The 20,783-nt window shown below is 46.6% G+C and overlaps 4 protein-coding genes across 4 annotated transcripts; 2 read left to right on the forward strand and 2 right to left on the reverse strand.

Moving 5' to 3' along the window:
- Positions 1-836: 836 nt before the first annotated feature.
- On the forward strand, positions 837-5,766 carry MRS44_017976 (uncharacterized protein; the record flags this gene model as incomplete). The annotated part of the gene is made up of 2 exons (XM_065615861.1): positions 837-5,255; positions 5,665-5,766. 2 exons carry the CDS (start codon positions 837-839, stop codon positions 5,764-5,766), a joined length of 4,521 nt encoding a protein of 1,506 aa, XP_065471933.1.
- A 1,369-nt stretch (positions 5,767-7,135) lies between these two features.
- MRS44_017977 (uncharacterized protein) lies at positions 7,136-7,363 on the reverse strand (the record flags this gene model as incomplete). The annotated part of the gene is made up of 1 exon (XM_065615862.1): positions 7,136-7,363. One exon carries the CDS (start codon positions 7,361-7,363, stop codon positions 7,136-7,138), a length of 228 nt encoding a protein of 75 aa, XP_065471934.1.
- Positions 7,364-7,884: 521 nt separating this feature from the next.
- On the reverse strand, positions 7,885-8,103 carry MRS44_017978 (uncharacterized protein; the record flags this gene model as incomplete). The annotated part of the gene is made up of 1 exon (XM_065615863.1): positions 7,885-8,103. One exon carries the CDS (start codon positions 8,101-8,103, stop codon positions 7,885-7,887), a length of 219 nt encoding a protein of 72 aa, XP_065471935.1.
- A 644-nt stretch (positions 8,104-8,747) lies between these two features.
- On the forward strand, positions 8,748-13,691 carry MRS44_017979 (uncharacterized protein; the record flags this gene model as incomplete). Its single annotated transcript, XM_065615864.1, has 4 exons — positions 8,748-9,232; positions 9,298-10,518; positions 10,665-13,485; positions 13,539-13,691. The coding sequence occupies 4 exons, from the start codon at positions 8,748-8,750 to the stop codon at positions 13,689-13,691; spliced, it is 4,680 nt and encodes a 1,559-aa protein (XP_065471936.1).
- Positions 13,692-20,783: the final 7,092 nt, after the last annotated feature.

The raw sequence follows: 20,783 nt of genomic DNA on the forward strand, positions 1-20,783 counted from the left end.
TCCAGTATTGCGGCGTTGCGGCGAGGTTAAACTTAACCCAAGTATTGACCCGAGTGCAGCAAGATTCCATTTTTGATCAAACCCAGATTCCCAGAATTATTAGTCAGCATAGCCAAGGTAGAAAGGACTACATGCAAGAGAGTATATGAGGAATAAGGCAGTTAGGTTAAGGGTCATATAATGCCAGGTTAAATAAGTGATTTATATTATTGCCATAAGATAACCCGTGGCAATTCACCCGCCAAGAAGTCCAGCCATAAAGCCGCCAACCATCCGGTGAGAGAGTATCAGAGCAGGTATAAGTCAAGAAGAGCAGTAGTTGATCAAGAGAGATTAGTTAAAGCAGGTTTATTATATAGAAGGGTTTTTCATCGAGATATCCAATGAAGTGCAATGGTTAATTAATAATCCATATATAAAAACGTCAACGGGAGCGCCCCCGCAACCGCAGAAGCAAGTTCAAGCACCAAGCCACAAACAATGAAAAGCAACAAATATCATAATAGATAAACATTAATTCATTGCACACCACCAATTCCCGTAAAACAGACAGAGCAATCAGCACACAGCCAGTCAGACCATCGAAGCCAGCACGATATATGTGAGTGCAAGCCACCAATGAGAGATAATAGCATAATATAAATCCAAAGAGAGAAAGAGCCATTCGTTCCAGCCGGATTTAGATCATATTGTTCGTCAAGGATGCCCGTTAACATACATCGCAGTTCAGAATAGCAGTGGCCGAGATGGAGCCATTTATCAAGTTGCCCGAGTTTCCATTAATTATTTGCAAAACATGCCATTATGCATACATCGGTAAGCATATTAAGCAGCACATGAAGCAATACCACAGGTCCATCCGGGTAGCAGAAAGGAACGAGATTACAAAAGCGATCCAGTCAGACCCAGATGTCATCCAGACCCCGGCCGAGTTGGCAACATGGCCAACGCCGCCACCCACAACCGACCCCATCCCATTTATCCACCCACCACAGAGCGACAAATTGGGTTGCGGCGAGGAGGGTTGTTTATACGTGGTCGGTTCAGAACGAGCCATGCAGAACCATTACCGCAGTGACCATGGATGGACGAATCCCCGAGGCAGGGGCGGAAGTGTCCAGCAGCGAGCCATGGAGACACAGCAGGTCCCGTGGCGTAGCGGTGTCCAGTGTCAACGTTTTTTCAGCAATGGGCCGGGCAGCCGTTGGTTCGAGGTCGGGTTCGGTGCACCGATCAGCCAGGACCCGGACGAGGCAGCCGTTGCAGACCGTTTAATGCAAACGTTGGACCAGCAGGAGCGCCGGTTTCATTTGGAGGACAAAGAACGGATCAAGGCCGCCGATTCCAAGTTGGACGCCAACGCGTGGTTAGAGCACGTCGGATGGGCCACCCATTTGCAGGGGTTCGATCCGGAAGCCATGCAGCGGTTGGTCGACCCAGTGGGCGAGCAGGAGCATGAGTTGCAGTTGATCCATGACAGTTTGGTGCGAGTGATGGACCGAGCACGCACCATAGCCACGCCCACCCACGTTGGCAGCCATGCATTGTTCGAGGTACAGCGAAAAGAGGTGGACAAGAAGCCACGGCGGCCGTTCGACAACCGGGTCGAGGACGATACGTGGACGCGTTACACGGCCGTGTGGACCAAGTTGGTGTGTTACATATACCGTGCCGAGAAAATGCCAGATGCAGATAGGCCCAAGTTTCGGTTATCCAAGCGGCAAGGCGATTTAATGGATGATTTGGCGGATTTGGTCGAGGCGCACGTTAACGATCCGGAGGCACAGCCATTGGACGAGGACCGAGTGGACGGGTTGACATTGCAGGTCGTCATAGCGTTGTTGGACCACCGTTTGACCGCGGGGGAGTACCGCAGCGCCATCATCAGCGGTTTAGCCGTGATGGGTATCCGAAAGGACGGCGGTTGGATGGATGTGTTGGATTATACGCCCATATATTCCGCCGTCATCAAGGTCGCCCGTGCCATGGTCGTGTACCAGTCATACCAGGAGAGGCAGGCCGAGGTGATGCGTTTGAAGCAGGATAAGATGGACGAGTGGATGGTGCGGCGGCGGCAGGAGGGAAATCAGACGTGGGAAGAGCAGCATGCCCGAAAGGAGGCGGAAGATGAGGCGGAAGAGGAGGCAGAAGAGGAGGCCACCAGCATATTCCGCATCGTGCGTGGGAAAGTGCAGCGGTTCATGACGGTCACGCCCAAGGATCCCCACGCCGAGGCAACGCCGATGGATTGGATTTACGAAGCACGCACGTACGGGATGCACATCCGGTTCAACACGCCGGCCGGCGGGACCATCGATTGGGTTGGGGACCGCATCAAGCACCGGCGGGTGCAGTTCCGCATGGGCGAGTTGACAGAGATGTTGCATGCGTTGAAGAGGGAAGCCCGAGAGTTGTTGGCGACGTTGACGATGGTGGACGACATCAGCCAGTTGCCGCGGATCCCGTGGTCGTCGATGGAAGACGACCATAGCGAAGACAAGGTGGGATATTCATTTTTGGATGACGACCGTAACCACACGTGGTTGGCAGCCGGCAAGAGTTGGAACGCGCGACAGATCATCAAGACGCAAGGGCGGCGTAAGAGTTGGTTCGACCACGGAAGGGAGGACGGGAAGCCGTTCCAGGCCAGAGAGGTGCAGTCATATGGGAAGACATTCGACGAGTTCATGGAAAAGATGTTTTTGTTGATGCATATGGTAGGTGGCCAGCCGGCGCGATCCACCGAGATTTTAGGCATTCGATATAAGAACACCATGAACGGCGGCGTACGCAACATATTCGCGCACGACGGGTTGATGTGTTTCGTCACGTCGTACCACAAGTCGTTCCGGGCCACGGGGCAGGCCAAGGTCATCCACCGATATTTGCCACGCGAGGTGGGCGAGTTATTGGTGTGGTATTTGTGGTTAGTGTTGCCGTGGTGGCAGCAGGTACAGGGCGTCGTCAAAGATGCCGGCATACGCAGCCCGTATTTATGGCCAGACGAGGTGGTTCGCAGGGACGAAGTCAGCGAGACGGAGCAGAGGGAGAGGAGACAGGCCGAAATGGAGAGCCAGGGCAGCCAGGACGGCATTGGCGGCGGCGGCGATGATCGTGGTGATGAGGATGGTACCGATGAGCCCGGTTCCAGTGCGAGGTTCGACAGTTGGGTACAGGAGCGCAATTGGACGCCAGACCGTGTCCGCCGCATCATCCAACGAGACAGCAAACGATTATTGGGCACCATGTTGAACATTAGTTCGTGGCGGCAGATTGCCATCGCCATATCCCGTCGATATTTGGACAAGGCATTCAAGGAGTCGACGATAGATGGGGTCGAAGAAGACGACGACGGTGTGGACGATAACCCGATCGATTTACAAGCCGGCCATGGAACGCACGTGGCCGGCATGGTATACGCACGAGAGTTGCAGCAAGGGTTATTCAGCACGGCCACGATGCGCGATAAGTTTCGGTCCGTCAGTCGTCAGTGGCATCGGTTTTTGGAGTTCCGCGAGGGCGATAGTTTGGCCGTGGCGATACGCCGAAAGCGGGAGCCATTCGAGACGGAGCGGGAGTACCACCAGTTGCAGCGTTTCAGGCGATTGCAGCAGGTCGACATTGCCGCCCGGTTAAGGGAGATGATAGGACCAGACGCCGCGTTCCGTGGCCAGCAAGAGACGGTGATCCGGGCCATCATGCGGGGAGAGAGCCCGATTGTGCAGATCGCAGGCACGGGAGAAGGCAAGAGCATGTCGTTCATGTTACCGGCGTATTGTTCCAGCGACGACGGAGGGACAACCATCGTCATCGTGCCGTTGGTAGCATTGCGAGATGATTTGCACGGCCGTTGTGCCAAGAGCCAGATCGCGACATACGTTTGGAACAGTCGCGGCGGGCACCAGATCACCCCCATCGTGTTCGTCACGCCCGAGTCGGCAGTGACAAAAGGGTTCGGCGATTTTGTGAACCGGTTGCAGGCACGGAAAGCGTTGGATCGTGTCGTCGTGGATGAGTGCCACGCCATTTTGGACAGTACCAGCCAATTCCGGCCGCAGTTGATGGAGTTGGGCCGGGTATTGAACGAATGGGGCGTCCAAAAGGTATTTTTGACGGCCACGTTGCCACCAGATGAGATTGGGAGGTTTTTCGAGGTCGTCGGGTTATCAGCCAGCCGTGTAAAGGTATTCCGATCACGAACGACGAGGCCGAATATCGGGTATAGGGTAGTGGTTGTTCGACCAGCCAAGCGCAGAGATCACCACAAGAAGCAGCAGCAGCAGCAGCAGAATACCAGTCAGACCGGTGGCGGCGAGGTTGGGGCAGACCAAGAGGCGGAAGACAGCCGCGTGGTCAAGATCGTGCAGGATTGGTTACACAGAAACAGCCAAGGTCGCGTCATCGTTTACGCCAACACCATCGACCGGGTTGAACGATTGGGGCGATTATTAGAGTGCAGCGTGTTTCATTCCAAGGTCGACACAGCAGCGGGCAAGACGCAGCGATTGAGGTCGTGGATCGATCAAGGTCATTTAATCGTGGCCACGAACGCGTTAGGGTTAGGGGTCGACGTGCCAGATGTGCGGTTAGTGGTCCACGCCGGGATGCCGAACCGATTGCGAGATTACGTGCAGGAGAGCGGACGGGCCGGACGGGACGGTAACCATAGCGAGGCCGTCGTCGTCATATGCCAGCAGGGGGAGGAAGCAGGAGGTCCACGGTCATCAGCCAAGGCAGGGAGAAGAAGAAGGAAGGCGGCAGTATCAGACAGGGCCAAGTGGCCAGCAAAGGAAGCAGCCGTTGAGCGGTTTATCAGTGCGAAGTGGTGCCGCCGTGTGGTGTTGGACCAGGTGATGGATGGCCAATACGATCGAGCAGGTTGTCATCCAGAGTCGGAGGTGGCATGTGATGTGTGTCAGCGGCAACGGGACCAATTGGCATTAGAGGAGGATATGTTATGGTTTGAAAGAGAAGGCGACATAGCGGTAGAGGCGGAAGCAAGGAGGGTACAGGAGTGCCAAGAGACAGAGGTTGAGGAGCGTTTCAGGAGGGCACAGCAGAACAGCCGATACGAGCAGTTCAGGGCCAGACAGGACGCAATGCAGGTAAACGAGGAGGCCAAGATGTTAGAGGAGGAGTTGGCATTGATGGCCGGTCGATGTATGGGTTGTTTCATGGCGACGGGCACGGTAGAGGACGACCAATTTCATCCGAGGGAAGAGTGCCCGGTACGAGGTGCGAGGTGGTGGCGACAGGTAAGACGATGCGAGGAGAAATGGCAGCAGGGCATGTTCAAGAAGGGCGTGATGCGGGATTTTTCCGGTTGTTTTTGGTGCGGGTTACCGCAATATATTTGCACGCATTGGGAGGCAGTGGGCGATGATCAGGGGACGTATAGGTTGCGGAGAGATAGGGAGTGCCAGTATGCCGGGTTATTGGCGAGCGTATGGGGAGCGGCCAGTGCATGGTATGAGAGCGATGTCAACGAGGTGATGGGGAAGATGGATGTGGAGCGACAGTATGATTGGCAAGATACGGACGATCAAGAGATTTACGGGGAGGGGTTAATGAAGTGGTTAGGGGATAAAGTTCAAATGGGTTCATTAGAGACGAGCAGGTTTTGTCAGGGGTTTCATGATATTATCCAGTTAATGATGAAGCAAGGGGGAGGAAGAGAGTGAGGGTGTGGCAGGAGGAGACGATGACAAGGAAGCGTTTCGCCATTGCCGCAATATGCGAGCGTTGGGAGGCAGCGAGCGAACATAGGTGGTTATTCAGGAGGGTCCGAGGGAGGAAGCGTCAGTACGAGGGGGTATTGGTCGGCATCATGGTAGCGCAGCGGGTACAGGGAGATGAGTGGTGGCAATATCACATAGGGCAGATGATGGGGGAGAAGGTCGAGTTTTCAGACAAAGAGCAGATAAGCAGGATATATAGATGGTTAGGGGAATTAGTAGAGTGGGGTGGAAAGGCGGGCGGAGGGATACAGGCGAGCCGGTTATGCCAGGTAGTGATACGATTAGATAGGTTATGGATACAGCAGGGGGTAGATAGATAATGGGAGAGCAATTAGGTCCGTTGCAAAGAGTCAAGGCAAGGAACAAAAGGATTCATAATGTAGAAGTCGGCGGCGGGGCGGTTGCATACGAGGAGGAATGATCAAGCGGGTCAAGAGGATTACAGTAGCATTGAGGTGCATTGTATATTGGAAGGAGATAAGAAGTATAGAAGAGAACGTAGGGTAGATAGAAAAAGAAGCGAGTTAATCATTGCGTATATAGATATAGATATAGGGGCAGCATATTATATAGATAAAGGGGAAAGACGAGAGAGAGATAGGTAATAATAGGGATAATAGGGTTAAAAAGGAGAAAGAGAGGAAGGAAGAGAGAGAGAGAGAGAGAGAGAGAGAGAGAGAGAGGGTATAATATAATGTATATAGGGTAAGTAAAAGTAAATATAAAGAAAGCATTAAATATATAAGAAAGAATAAGAAGTAAAAAAAGGTAAAAGTAAATAAAGAAAATAAAAATAAAAATAAAATAAAAATAAGAATAAAAGAGAAATATAAAGATATATAGGGAGTAAAATAAAGAAAGAAAAAAAGGAAAGAAAAGAAAAGGAAGGGGGAAGAGAAATAGAAGTTATATAAGAAGAGAAATTATAAAGAAAAAGATAAAAGGGAAAATAAGAAGAAATTATAAAAAAGAAGTAAATAAAAGTATAGATATATATAAGATATAAAAAAAAATAAAAATAAAAATAAAAATAAAAATAAAAATAAAAATAAAAATAAAAATAAAAATAAAAATAAAAATAAAAATAAAAATAAAAATAAAAATAAAAATAAAAATAAAAATAAAAATAAAAATAAAAGAGTAATTATAAATATAAGTAAAGAGATAAATTTAAGAAGATATTTAAGGGGGATATTTAAGAAGAAGGTTAGGGGAGTAGTTTATAAATATGGTTAGGGATAGGGTTTGAGAAGAAGGTTAGGGTGAGTAGTTTATGAATATGGTTAGGGATAGGGTTTGAGAAGAAGGTTAGGGGGAGTAAGGTCCATATACGGCCATAGAGAGCCGAGGCAAGGGATAGCATGTATAATTCATCACAGAATAGTCACGCAGGAGGGTCAAAGCAGAGTAGTTGCAGGTGTTGATTTGTATTTCAGAGTGAGTCCATAGCCACAAGACCAGTAACCATTGCGTTGCGTCCAGTTGTCGGGGATGATGGGATTGATGAAGAAGCCGACGTTAAAGGGTGCGGCGGCAGGGATGAAGCCGATATTGAAGAGAACGATGGCGGTGAAGCGCGGGAAGTTAAGAGAGAGGCGCAGCGTGATAGTGCCGTTGCCGTACATGAGGGCGAGGGCAGGGGGGCCTAACTATACATCAACGCGAGTTCGGGGGCGAACTTATGAAAATCACCATACTGGGGGAAAATGCGCTATTGAAGACAGGGGGGCGAACTCATGATAAATAGAGGGGGTGAACTCTTGAAAACTATAAGAGAAAAAAATATAAAAAAGAGAGGGATCTAAAGATAACTTATATGCAATACTATATATATGATTATAAGGTATTATATCTTAAATTGCTTAAGCAGTAAGTGATTTAAGTTATGCTGGAGTTTTTGATGTGGTTGAAAGAGAGGGGAGAATCAGAGGGCAGCATGTAATATTATTGGGTGAATTACGTGGTCTGTGCGCAGCAGCACATCACAGAGGCAAGTCGCCCAGCTTGTCAGTAAAATACTAATAGTAGGAGAGAGAGACTACATAGCAGATAGCAGAAGCTATGCGCAGGCAAGAGGCAATTTAGTGATAAAGTCAAACGTGGCACGCGTGCAGCAGGAGGGTAACAGCAGCGTTGAATTTCGTTGTCAAGTAGTAGCTATAATGCCAGATCCAGCGCAGTTGCATCCAGTTTGCAGGGTGAAGAAGAAAGGCGACGTTGAAAGGCCGGGCCGCAGGGGGAAGCCGATGCTGATGTAGACGATGGCATAGAAGCCCGGAAAGCCGAGGCCGAAGCGCAGAGTGAGAGTGCCGTGGTCAAAGGTGGCGGCCACGGCGAGAGGGCCGATAGGTACAAGGGCAGGCATTTCGACAGACGACTTGAGCAGAAGTTAGCGCTAATTGCCGCATAGTAGACAAGAGGTTATTACCCGTTGCAAGAGAGTTGATGTTGGATCGAAAGGGGTGACTATGGAGACGGGTGAAATGGATTATGGTTGAGGTTGCTAGTATTAAGCCGGGCTGGTCGATGTGAGTATGACGATGAGGGAGGGAAGAAGAAGAAGGCAAGAGGTGAGAGATAAGAGAAGTTTTTATAGGCGACATGTGAACAAAGAGTCATGCGAACAAAAAATATGCCATCAAGAGAGATGCAATCAAGAGATACGCGATCAAGAGATATATAACCGAGCGATATGCGACCAAGGGGTAATATACTAGAAAGCATAAGGCAGAAATATAGTCAAGTTTACTATAAAGAAGCTTTATTAATATATAACTATATGCTATATTTAATAGGTGATTAGTAGGCTTAGTATAGGTAGTAAGCATGGTTCTATAGCAACCAGCAAAAGCAACTTCAAGTCGAGTTTCATAAACGCCACAAATATATAAACCCAAATAAAAAATAAGACCAGCTTCCATTTTATTCTTACCCCATAAAACATTATATCTACAGTTTATAACATATCAACACGGCAATCATTTACTTAGGAGCCAGCTATAAGACACCATGACGAACCAGCAAGGCAACTTAGGCAGCTCTATGCCCAGCATCCGGCCATTTATCTACTTGGACGAGTACCCGTTCGTCATCTGTAAGAGTTGCAGCATTGGCATCATCGCCAGCGAGGTTATGAACCATCTGAAGTCCAAGCATTCGCAGATTGATCGCAAGGACCGGAAGAGGATCAATGCAGCCATCATGACGATGGACGGTGTTGCCAAGGATCAGGCCGAGTTACGCTGTTGGGCTCTGCCGCCGCCCACGACCGGCCCGATTGTATATATCAAGCCGCCAAAGAACGACGGCTTAGGTTGCCAACATTGCCCATACGTCGTCCGAGATACAGTTCAGATAAGGAAGCATTATCGGGAGCAGCATGGTTTAACCAATGGCCCAAAGAGGACCGGCAGCACGCGGCGGGGTACTCGGCGAGAGCAGGATCCCGTGCCATGGAGGGTTGGGGTTCAGTGCCAACGGATTTGTCATTGGGGGTACGGCAACCGATGGTTCGAAGTTGGCCGGGTCGACGAGGGGGGCACGAAGACCATCATGACAGTCAAGGTCACGATGAGAACCCGGCCGCCGACATAGATCGAATGTACCACGAAGATACGCAGGCATTCACCACAGAGGCCAGAGAGGACATCCAGGGCATACACGACAAGTGGGAGGCCAACAGCTGGATAATGCGATGCGGTTGGGCCCACCATCTCGAAGGCATCAACCCCGACCATATGCTCGAGGTCATGCAGCCGATCCGACCCGACGAGCCCGTGCTGCAGAAGATGTGGGAGGTTTTCGAACGCGTGCTGGACAGTGCGTACGCCGCTGCGAGTCGTTGTCATCCCGGCACGGCCGAGTTGTTTGAGGTCCAGCGCAAGGAAGGTTCCATCACGACGAACGACCCGTTCCAGGGGCTGATGGAGCCAGACGCGTGGCAGCGTTACAAGGCGTGGTGGATGACGTTGATGATCATCTGGCGGCGGCTAGAGGGCCCGGGTTGGAGTGTTGCCGGCGACGAGGAGGAAGGCGACGAGGAGCAGCAGCAGCAGCAGCAGCAGCAGCAGCAGCAGCAGCAGCAGCAGCAGCAGCAGCGTGGTCCGTTCAGTGACGGAGAGAGCGACGGCGGCAGCAGTAACCACAGTCGCAGGTCCAGCGAGACGCCATCCGTCGAGCGAAAGAGGCCACCATACCGCATGACCATCCGGCAGGAGGAGCTGTGGAAGGAGTTCAGCCGAGCCGTGACGTACGCCACTAGGCACGGGGTTCAGCCCACGGGACAGTACAGCGATGCCCAGCTGCAGCGTGGCTGTCTCGATTTGGTTGTGCAGTTTCTCGATCATCCGTTCAAGACCGGCAACCACTACGAGAATATTATTATTAGTGCGTTGGCCGTCATGGGGATAGACCGAGAGGGTCGTGGCTGGGTGCCGGTGGGGAAGTACACGCCGATATACTCGGCCGTCATCAAGGTGGCCAGGTATCTGGTGCTGTACCAATCCATGCTGGAGCGGGAGGCGCAGGTGACACAGCTGCGGCAGTACATGACTGCCCGCCAGGCGAGGGAGGAGGCCGAGGGACTGTTCAGGATCGTGCGGCACAAGATGTTGCAGTTCATGATCCGGACTCCAGAGGGGGTAGCCGCTGACCCGACACCGATGAATTGGATCTTGAACACGCGCGCATACGGCATGCACATCCACTTCACGACTCCGGGCAGAGAGACGATCGACTGGAGGGGTGATCAGATCATCCACGGCAGCATCAAGTTCAGGATGTATGAGATATCGGACATGCTGCACAATTTGCTGTTGCACACGCGGCAGACATTGGCCCAGCTGGTCGTGGGCAAGGTGGGGTGCCAGAGGAAGATGCAGGGCAGGGCAAGGACGAGAGAGCTGAGGCAGGTGACGGCAGGTGAAGGGGGGAGCATGAGGTGATGGGAGGAGGAGGAGAGTATGATGTGATGGCTGAAGAGGAGGGTGAAGGTTTACCCCGGTCACTGCCGCGCATACCATGGTCGAGGATAGAGGACCGGCACGGCGAGACCATGCTAGATCATTCATTCTTGAGCAACGAGGATAACGCGGATTGGGTCAGGCGAGGGGAGGGTTGGGTCAAGGACCAGATCAAGGGTTCGCCGGCCGCCCGGGAGGCGTGGACGACCATGTCGGAAGCCGGCCAGAGCGTATACCGAGAAGCTGCAGTGCGCGAGTATGGACGGCTGGTCGAGCAGTTCCGGGGGCAGTTGCTGATGCTGATGCATATGCTCGGGGGCCAGCCGGCACGGTCAACCGAGCTCATGGGGATCCGGATGTGGAACACGGCCAACGGCGGCGTCAGGAACATATTCATCCACGAGGGGATGGTGTGCTTCGTGACCATGTACCACAAGGGCTACCGCAGGTCGGGCACCGTCAAGGTCATCCACCGGTACTTGCCACGCGAGGTCGGAGAGCTGCTGGTGTGGTATATGTGGCTGGTGCTGCCGTGGTGGCAGGCGGTGCAGGGCAGGGTGAAGCAGCAGCGCCGGCGGAGTGCGTTCTTGTGGGCCGACCAAGTGGTCAGTGAAGACGGGCGGAAGGATAAGAAGCGGGTGTGGAATGTGAAGAGGGTGAACCGAGAGCCCGGGGGGTTAACGGTGGAGGAGGAGGAGAGCGAGAACGAGATGATGATGGAGGAGGAGGCCGCATTCATGGACTGGTTCAGCGAGCGCAAGTGGGGGAACGACCGTGCCCGACGGGTGATACAGCGCTACAGCTCACAGTTCTCCGGCCAAGAGCTCAACATCAGTGGCTGGCGGCACATCGCGATCGGCATCAGCAACCGGTACTTCAACAAGGCGTTCAAGCCGGACGGGGACGAATGGTTTGACGACAACAACGATGAGGGCAGTGGCTTTGCCGACAGCATGTATGATATGCAGGCCGGGCACGGGTCACACATCGCCGGGTTGGCATACGCGAGGTTGTACGGGCAGGGAGATCTGGGGACGATGAAGCGGCGGGAGGGGTTCCGGATGATCAGCATGCAGTGGCACCGGTTCTTCGGCTTCGGGGCGGAGGACCGGACGGAGTTGGGCATCGGGGATAAGCGGGGCCGATACGCCATCGACGACGAGCGGGACGGCATGCGGCGGAGGCGCTTCGACCGGCTGCACCGGGCCGACATGCGGGGGCAGCTCAAGCAGATGATGGGACCGGGGGCCGAGTTCAGGGGGTTACAGGAGGCGGTGATCCACGCCGTCACCCGTGGTTACTGGCCCATCGTGCAGGTGACGCCGACGGGGGGTGGCAAGAGCTTGACGTTCATGCTCCCGGCGTACTGCACGCCGGATGGGGTGACGGTGGTGGTGTCGCCGCTGGTGTCGCTGCAGGATGACATGGTGTCGAGGTGTATGAGGTCGGGCATCGACGCGTACGTGTGGAAGAGCCGCGGTGTCGTCCAGCGAGCGGCGGCGTTGGTGTTTATCACGCCCGAGTCGGCCGTCACCAAGGGGTTCCGGACGTTTGTGGAGCGAATGCACGGGCAGCACAAGCTTGACCGGGTCGTCGTGGACGAGTGTCACACGGTGTTGCGGTGCAGCAAGAAGTTCCGGCCAAAGATAAAGCGACTAGGCCAGACGCTCCGTGACTTTGGCGTGCCCGTGATATGCTTGACGGCAACGTTGAAGCCGACGGACGAGAGTGCGTTGTTCAAAGCGATGGAGTTCACGCTGGATCGGGTGCACATATTCAGGGAGCGAACAACGCGGCGAAACATACGGTATAGCGTCGACGTCGTGGAGGGCAAGGAGCAGGAGACGAGGAGGAACTCGATGAATACCGGCCGCAGGAGGATGATAAAGAGCAGCGGCGGCGGTGGTGGTGGTAGTAGTGTTGTTGTCAGGGTTAACCGGGAGGGCGAGGAGGAAGGAGGGGATGGGGATGATGGTGAAGACGAAGAGGCAGTGGAGCGTGCGTGCGAGATTGTCCGGCAGTGGACAGAGGCACACGGCGAGGGCAAGGTGATTGTGTACGGGGGAACCATCCGGCGAGTGCAAATGGTTTCAGAGAGGCTGGGTTGCATAGCGTACTGGCGCGGAGCCGGTGACTCGGCAGAGAAGGCTCGGCGGTTGCAGGAGTGGATGAGCAGCAGCGGGGGTGAGGAGGGATGGATCACGGCGACGAATGCGTTGGGGTTGGGCATCGACGATGGCAAGGTGCGATTAGTCGTGCACGTGGGGATGCCGCGGACGCTGGAGAACTTTGTGCAGGAGAGTGGACGAGGAGGGCGAGACGGGCAGAGGAGCGAGTCAGTGGTGGTCATACGGCGGGCGTGGCTCGAGCAGGAGGCAGAGAAGAAGAGGTGGGAACAGCAGCGGCAGGGGAAGAAGGACGAGTGGGAGTGGGATAGGGATGCGGTCGAGTTCGTCGAGGGCAAGTGTTGTCGACGAGAAGTGCTTGATCGGGAGATGGATGGCAATATTGACAGGTTTGGGTGCGTGGATGAGGAGGAGATGTGTGATATATGCGAGGCGGAGCAGGTGGAAAGAGAGATCGCGGATCGTCGCGACATGATGGGGATCACGGACGTTGACGAGGGGTCAAGTGCAGAGGCAGAGGCAGAGGCAGCGCTGGATTATGAGAGGAGTCAGCGGTTGGTGCAGCAGCGAGAGGTGGAGAGGAGGTCAAAGGCAATGCGGGAGGCAGGGGAGGTCATCATGTTCGAGAACATGCTGGCAGATTGGAGTGGAAGCTGCAGTGTATGCAGGTGCGAGGGTGTAGAGGATGTGTATCATGAGATGGAGGCATGTAGATGGAAGGGGTCAGAGGAGTGGCGGAAGGTGAGGGCGAGCATAACGCGGGCAGAGGAGGCGATGATGGAGTTGAAGCGATTCGCGGATTACTCGGCGTGTTTCAACTGCGGGTTACCACAAGATATATGCGAGCAGTGGGAAGCGGCGGGTGATGATGAGAGGTTATTTAGGAGGGCAAGGGGCAAGACATGTCAGTATAAGGGGGTATTATTTGAGATCATGGCAGTGCAGTGGGTGCGGGATATAGACTGGTGGTTAAGGGAGGTAGGGCGGAAGATAGGTGAGGTGATTGATGAGGTAGATAGCGAGCAGATGGGTAGATTATTCGAGTGGTTGGGGGAGTTGATTGAATGGGGTGGAGGCATAGGCGGCGGGATTCAAGCAAGTAGGGTATGTCAAGTAGTAGTGAGTTTGGAGAGGCAGTGGCAAGAGAAGGAGGGATAAGAAGCTAAGAGGTAAATAAGGAAATATAAATAAGAGAGTTTTTTAAAAGAAATATATATAATTAGATAGTAAGGGCAATAAAAGAAAAAATAAAAAGGTTTTATATAAAAGGGGTTAAATAAATAAATTAATAAATATAATAAAGGAATAGTTATATAAAACATAAATAAAATAGAAAAATTAAATAAAAATAAAAATAAAAATAAAAATAAAAATAAAAATAAAAATAAAAATAAAAATAAAAATAAAAATAAAAGAATAATTATAAATATAAGTAGAGAGATAGATTTAAGAATAAAATTAGGGTAAGGGTTTAAAGAGAAGGATAGGGGGAGTAGTTTATGAATATAGTTAGGGGGAGTGAGGTCCAGATACGGCCATAGAGAGCCGAGGCAAGGGATAGAGGTGAAATACCGAGTTTCGAGAGTGAGGTGGTTTTAAACGGAGGGGCGACGGCCGAGGGGTTGCGGTCGAGATGTCGAAAGTCCGAGCGTAGGCAATGGTTTCGGTCGGTGGTGGAGGGAGAAAGGAAGAATTGAGGTGAGAGTTTGAGAAGAGAGGGGAGGCGGATTTATAGACGAGATGCAACCAAAGAGGCATGCGACTAAGAGATATATGACGCATGCGATGTATGTGACCAAGGGATATTTGAGGAGGAGATGAGGTAAGAGAAAGAGAAAGAGATGAGGCAAGTGAGGCAATAATAAGCGGGGAGATAAACAAGGGGAAAGGAGGCGAGGAGGGGAAGTAAAGTAGAGGGAAGAGAAGAGGGTAAGGCGAGCAAGGTGCGAGGTAGGCGAAGAAGAGCATTGCGATGTTTATAGCGAGCGGGCGTTGAGGATTAGATGAAGACATAGGCATAGGTGAGGGATATATCATGGGCCGATGGAGAAGGTGAAGACGAAGAGAAGATAGCGAGGGCGAGGGTGGCGATATCGAGGCGAATTATGAGAGAAGCAGGAGGTTGATCCGGCAGATAGAGACGGGGCGAGCGTTGGATGTGATAAAGGAGGCGCAAGATGCGACGGATTTTGAGGCAGAGTTGGACGAGTGAAGTAGGTGTTGCAATGTATGTAAGGAGGGAGGATATGATGACGACGAGGATGTTGAGCAGGGAATAGATGCGTGTGCGAAGAAAAGGTCGGGGGTGTGGCAATTGTTCACGGAGAAAGGCAGTGAAGTTGGGGAAGGAATGATTAAGAAGGAGAGGTTTATGGGTTGAGCCGCGGTGCGATGAGGCGTAAGGGGTCGAGGTATAAAGGTGAGTTTTAGTGGGTTGTAGTCGCATTAGATTTGTGATATTGGTGTGATTGAGCGAGTAGGTAGGGTTAAGAGGGAAAATGAAGCAGCGTATAACGAATCGAGGCATGGGTTGAGAGATATAACGGGGTTGAGTGAAGGGAGTAGAGCAAAGAGAGAGATATGTATAGGCGTAGAAGAAAAACATATTGGCAGGTGAGGTGGAGGTTAATGGTTATATAAGATAGGGGTTGATCATAGGTGCAATAGGTTAGACGGAAAACACGGTGCGAGTTATAGAGGGTAAGCATTGTAATTTTGAGGATGGATGGATGTAATATAAGGAAGGCGTTAGCAGAGCAGTAGCGACACGATAATAGTGGATCGATTGTGTGTAGACGCATGGGTTGAGGGTTAGGCAGGGTTTAGAGCGGGGTTACATACAAGGTAATCAAGTAATCAAGGAGATATAAGGTAATCAAGTCATTATAAAGAGACGAGGTAATCAAGTCATCATACAGAGGCGAGGTAATCAAGTCATCATACAGAGACAAGGTAATCAAGTCATTAAGATAGTGCATGGTTAAGCATGTAATCAGGGAGAGGCGGTGTAATCAAGCAATATAATCAAGCAATGTAATCAAGCAATCAGATAGATGGAAGTAATCGGGGAAATATGGCAGGATAGGGTTAGCGGGTAATCAGGTAGATCGGGGGATAAGAAGTGGTGGAGTGGGTTATATAGGAAGACATATAAAGGAGGAATAGGGGTCAGAGATCAGGGTTAGGGGCAGGAGCAAGCGTTAAGGTTAGGGTTAGCGGTGTTTTTAAGGGTTAGGGTTAGGGTTAGAAGCGTCAGGGTCAGGGTTATGTTTTTAGGATTAAAGAAAAGAGTAGTTTTTAGAGGTAAGTAAGAAGTAGGTTAGGTTAGGATAGGGGTTAAGGGGATAGAGTAGTAAGGGGTTTAAGATAGATAATATAAAGTAAATAAATAGTAAGTAAAAAATTAGAGTATTAAGAGTTATAGGTTAGTAGGGGAGTAGGTATAAGGTTTAAATATTATTTTAAGTTAGGTTTAATATAATAAAGCAGGGGGAAAATAGTAGGGAGAGAATAGGGGAAGGTTTAGTTAGAGTAAGAAGTAAAATAAAAGGAGAGTATTAAAGTAGGGCGAGGAAGGAGCAAATAGTTTAGGTATAGGGATATATATATATATAGTAAAGGTTAGTAAAATAGAGTTTTAAGTAGTTTATATAGGGTTATAAGAGGGTTAGTAAAGAGAAGGGGGGGTAGAAAAAGGAGAAGGGTTTTAGTTAATAAAGGATAAGGAAATAATAAAGGGTAAAAAGGTATAAAAAGAAGAAAAAAAAAAGAAAAATAAAAAGGGGAGTAAGAAAGGTTAAATAAGGTAAGAGGGAATATAAGAGGGTTAGAAATAGAGTTATTAAGAAAGGGTTAAGTAGTAAGTTAGGTATCCAGAAGGTAAGGGTAGTATTAAGGTAGATATAGTTAAGTATTAGGTTTAGTTAAGGGTTAGAGAGGTAAGTAAAGAATAGGAGTGTTAGAAGGATAGTAAGATAAGGGTTTATATTAAGGAGAAAAAGGTTAGTAAGTATAGGGTAGGAAAGCAGGTAGGGTAGGGTTTTTTTATAGCGAGTTATTAATAGTTAATTATTAATATAGGGTTAAGAGTAGGGAAGAAAAAAAGAAAGTAAGAATAATTAAGGAGTAAAGTAAAAGATATAAATATAAGGAGTTTAAGATTAATATAGTTTATTTTATAATTTAAGAGTATAAGAAGAGGAGAGTAAAAAGAAATATAGGTATTTATTATAATAAGTTTAATAAAGTTAGTAGATAGTTTAGGTAGGGTTAGGTATAGAAAAGCATAGAAGTAAAAGCATAAGAGGAGGGGGTAATATAAAGGTTAGTAAAAGGTAGAAAAGTATTATTTATAGAGTTAAAGTAAAAAGTAAATAGGCAAAGTAATATAATTAAGAGTTTTTTAGTATTTTATTTAAGATTATAAGATAAGAAAATAAAGTTAAAGTTAAAGTAAGAGTAAATTAAAGTATAAAATAAGGTAAAAGAAATAAAAAGAGAAATAATAAGTAAGAAGAAGTATAAATAAGGCGAAGTAGTTTATAAGTATTTTATAGTTATATTAGGTTAAGAAAAGAAGTATAATTATTAAGATATTTAAGAGAATAAATAATATTAAAATAAAAAAGATTATAAGGATAAAGTTAAAAGGTATTAAAAAAGGTAAGAGAAGTTATTTATTTATTAAGTAAAATATAAGGATAGAATAGGAGGGTAAGTATATTATAGAAGGGTTAGGTTAAGGAAAGAGTTAAAAGGAATAAAAAGAGAAAAAAAATATAAAAGGAGGTTAATAAATAATATAGAGGTAAGTAATAATTAATATAAGAAAAATAATATTTAAAAAGAAGGTATAAGTAAGTAGGTATAAAAGGTAAGAGTAATAAAGAGTAAAAGAAATAAAGTAAAAAATAAAAAAAGAAATATAAAAAGATAAATATTAAAGAAGGAAATAATAAAAAAGGTAAAAAAGTTATAATTAATAGAAAGGAGGTATAAAAGAGTAGGTAAAGAGGGTAAAAGGTAAGGGTAAAATAATTAAGTTAAGTATTAAGGTAAGAAATATAAAAGGGTAATAAAGTAAGAGGTTAAGTTAAAAGTTAAAATTAATTATAAAGGTTATAGTAGTAAGAAAATAAGAAATTAAGTAAGTTTTAAATAAAATTAGTTTTTATTTTATTAATTAATTAAAAAAAAATATATATATATATAATAAAAAGAAATAAAATAAAATATAAGTAAATTAATTTAAGTTTAATATATTAGGGATATAAAAATATAAATAAGAGTTAAAGAGGGTAAAAAGTATATATAGGGTAAGGGGATAAAATAAAATAAGGGATTAGTTTTATAAGTAAAAGTAATAATTAAGTATAATTAGAGTAAGTTTTATAAGTAAGGTAAGAAAAGTAAAAAGTAATTAGTATATAAAAGAGAGTAATAAGAGGGGTTAAAAGGGGGTTAATAGTTATAAGGAGGAATTAAAGAAGTTTAATAAGGAGAAGGAAAAGTTAGGTAGTAAAGTAAAGAATAAAGGGTTAATAGGGGTTAAAGGGGAAAGAGGTAAGTTTAGAGGAGTAGTTAATAGAGTAGGGTTATTTTATAGTTAGTAATAGTTAAGTTTAAGAGAAGAAGATAAAGAAAGAGTTTTTAGGTAAAGAAAGTAGTTTTAAAAGTTAAGGGGAAATTAAGGGTTAGGAATAGGGTTTAGAAAGAAGTATTATTAAGTGGGTTTAAAAGGGGGTTATTTATAAAAAGAAAAGGTAAGGTTAAAGGGGTAATAGAGGGGAGAAAGTAAGTTATTTAGGTTAAAGGGGAGAAGTAAAAGAGGCAAGGGAGGGGTTAAGGTATAGAGGAAGGTAGAGTAATATTAAAAAGTATTTAAAAGAGGGGGTTAATAGAGAAAGAAGGGAGAAGGAGTAATAAAGTTATTAAGTATTAAGGTTAGTAAAGGTATTGGGGAAATAAGAGGTTTTAAGTAGTATGGGAGGAGGTTAATTTAAAGATATTAGGGAAAAGAAGGGGAGAAATTTAAAGGGAGTATTTAAGTAGAGAAGAGGAAGAGGAAGAGGAAGAGAGAGGTTAGAAGGGAAGGGAAAGAAAAGAGTTTATTAAGAAGTTATAATAAGTTAAAGAGAATAAGAAAGAGAAAGGGATTTAAAGGGGTTTATAGTAAGAATAGTTTATAAGTAAGAAGTAAAGAGTAAAGAGTTTTAGAGTTAAGGGGGAGAAAGAGTAGTAATTAAGAAAGTAAGTAAATATAAAAAGAAGGTAAAGTAAGTTAAAAGGTTAGGGTTAGAAGTGAGTTAAAGTATTAGGGGTAGGTGGTGAGTGTGAGTATAGGAGTAAGGGTCAGGGGTAGGGGTAGGAGTAGGGGTAGAATAAGTAGTTATAAAAGGGTGAGGTAAAGGGGTAAGTAGTAAAGAAAGAAGAGGTGAGAGGAGTAAGAGGAAAAAAGAGAATAAGGGTTAGGTAGGTAAGTATTTAGGGGAAAAGAAAAAAGGGTTAAAAAAGAAAAAGAAAGAAAGAGGAGAGAAAGGATAATTAATAAGTATTAGGTTAAGGGGAAGAAGGAAGTAAAAGAAGGGAGAGTAAGGTATATAGAGTTAGGGAAAGAAGGGAAAAGGGAAAGAGGAGTAAAAGTAGGTTAAGGTAAGAGAGTAGGGATTATTTAGGTAAAAGGTAGTTAAGAGGAAAGTAAAAAGAGTAGTTATAGAGGTTAAAGGGAGGGGAGAGTATAAAGGGAAGGTAAGGTTAAGTTAAGAAGAGGGTAGGAGAGGGTAGAGAAGGGAAAAAGAGGAGTAGAGTTATTAAAGAGGTAAGGGGTTTAGGTAATATAAGAAGAAGAGAGTTTAGAGGAGTAGGGGAAAGGAAAAAAGAAGGTTAAGGTAGGTATTTAGTAAGGGAAGAGAGATAATAAAGAAAAGAGTTTAATGAAGTTTAAAGTAAAAAAGAAGAGAGAAGAATATATTAAAGTATAATTACGTTATTATTAAGATTAATAGTAATAATTAAGTTAAGGATTAGGGTTAAGTATTTATAATAAGGGTTAGAATTAAGGGTTTATAATAAGGGTTAGGGTTAAGTATTTATAGTAAGGGTTAGGGTTAAGGGTTTATAGTAAGGGTTAGGGTTAAGGGTTTATAATAAGGGTTAGGGTTAAGTATTTATAGTGAGGGTTAGGGGGAGTAATAAAGTTAAGGGTTAGGGTTAAGTGTTTATAGTAAGGGTTAGGAGGAGTAATTAAGTTAAGGGTTAGGGTTAAGGGTTTATAGTGAGGGTTAGGAGGAGTAATTAAGTTAAGAGTTAGGGTTAAGGGTTTATAGTAAGGGTTAGGGTTAAGGGTTTATAATAAGGGTTAGAGGGAGTAATTAAGTTAAGGGTTAGGGTTAAGTATTTATAGTGAGGGTTAGAGGGAGTAATTAAGTTAAGGGTTAGGGTTAAGTATTTATAATAAAGGGTTAAGAGGAGGGGTTAAGATTATAATGAGGGTTAATAGTTAAGTTAATTTAAAAATATAAAAGAAGAAAAAATAAAAAAAATAAGAAAAAAAAATTAAATAAAATAAGTTAAGATTAGAAGAGAAATAAGAAATAAAAAGAAAAGAGAGTAATTAAAAAAGTAAGAAATATGAAGGTTTAAATATATATAAGTAGAGATTAAAGAGTTAAAAAAAAAATAAATAAGTAAAATTAAAGAGGGAAAAAGAGAGTTAAGTAAAAGAATTAAGTTAAAAGGGGTTATAATAAAGAATTATATTAAGTAAGAGGGAAGTAGGGTTAGGGTTAGGGTTAGGGTTAGGGTTAGGGTTAGGGTTAGGGTTAGGGTTAGGGTTAGGGTTAGGGTTAGGGTTAGGGTTAGGGTTAGGGTTAGGGTTAGGGTTAGGGTTAGGGTTAGGGTTAGGGTTAGGGTTAGGGTTAGGGTTAGGGTTAGGGTTAGGGTAGCAATACGACTGCAAT

The sequence above is a fragment of the Fusarium solani genome (assembly GCF_023522795.1).
Source record: "Fusarium solani strain SB1 chromosome Unknown bctg00000014, whole genome shotgun sequence".
Taxonomy (NCBI): Eukaryota; Fungi; Ascomycota; class Sordariomycetes; order Hypocreales; family Nectriaceae; genus Fusarium; species Fusarium solani.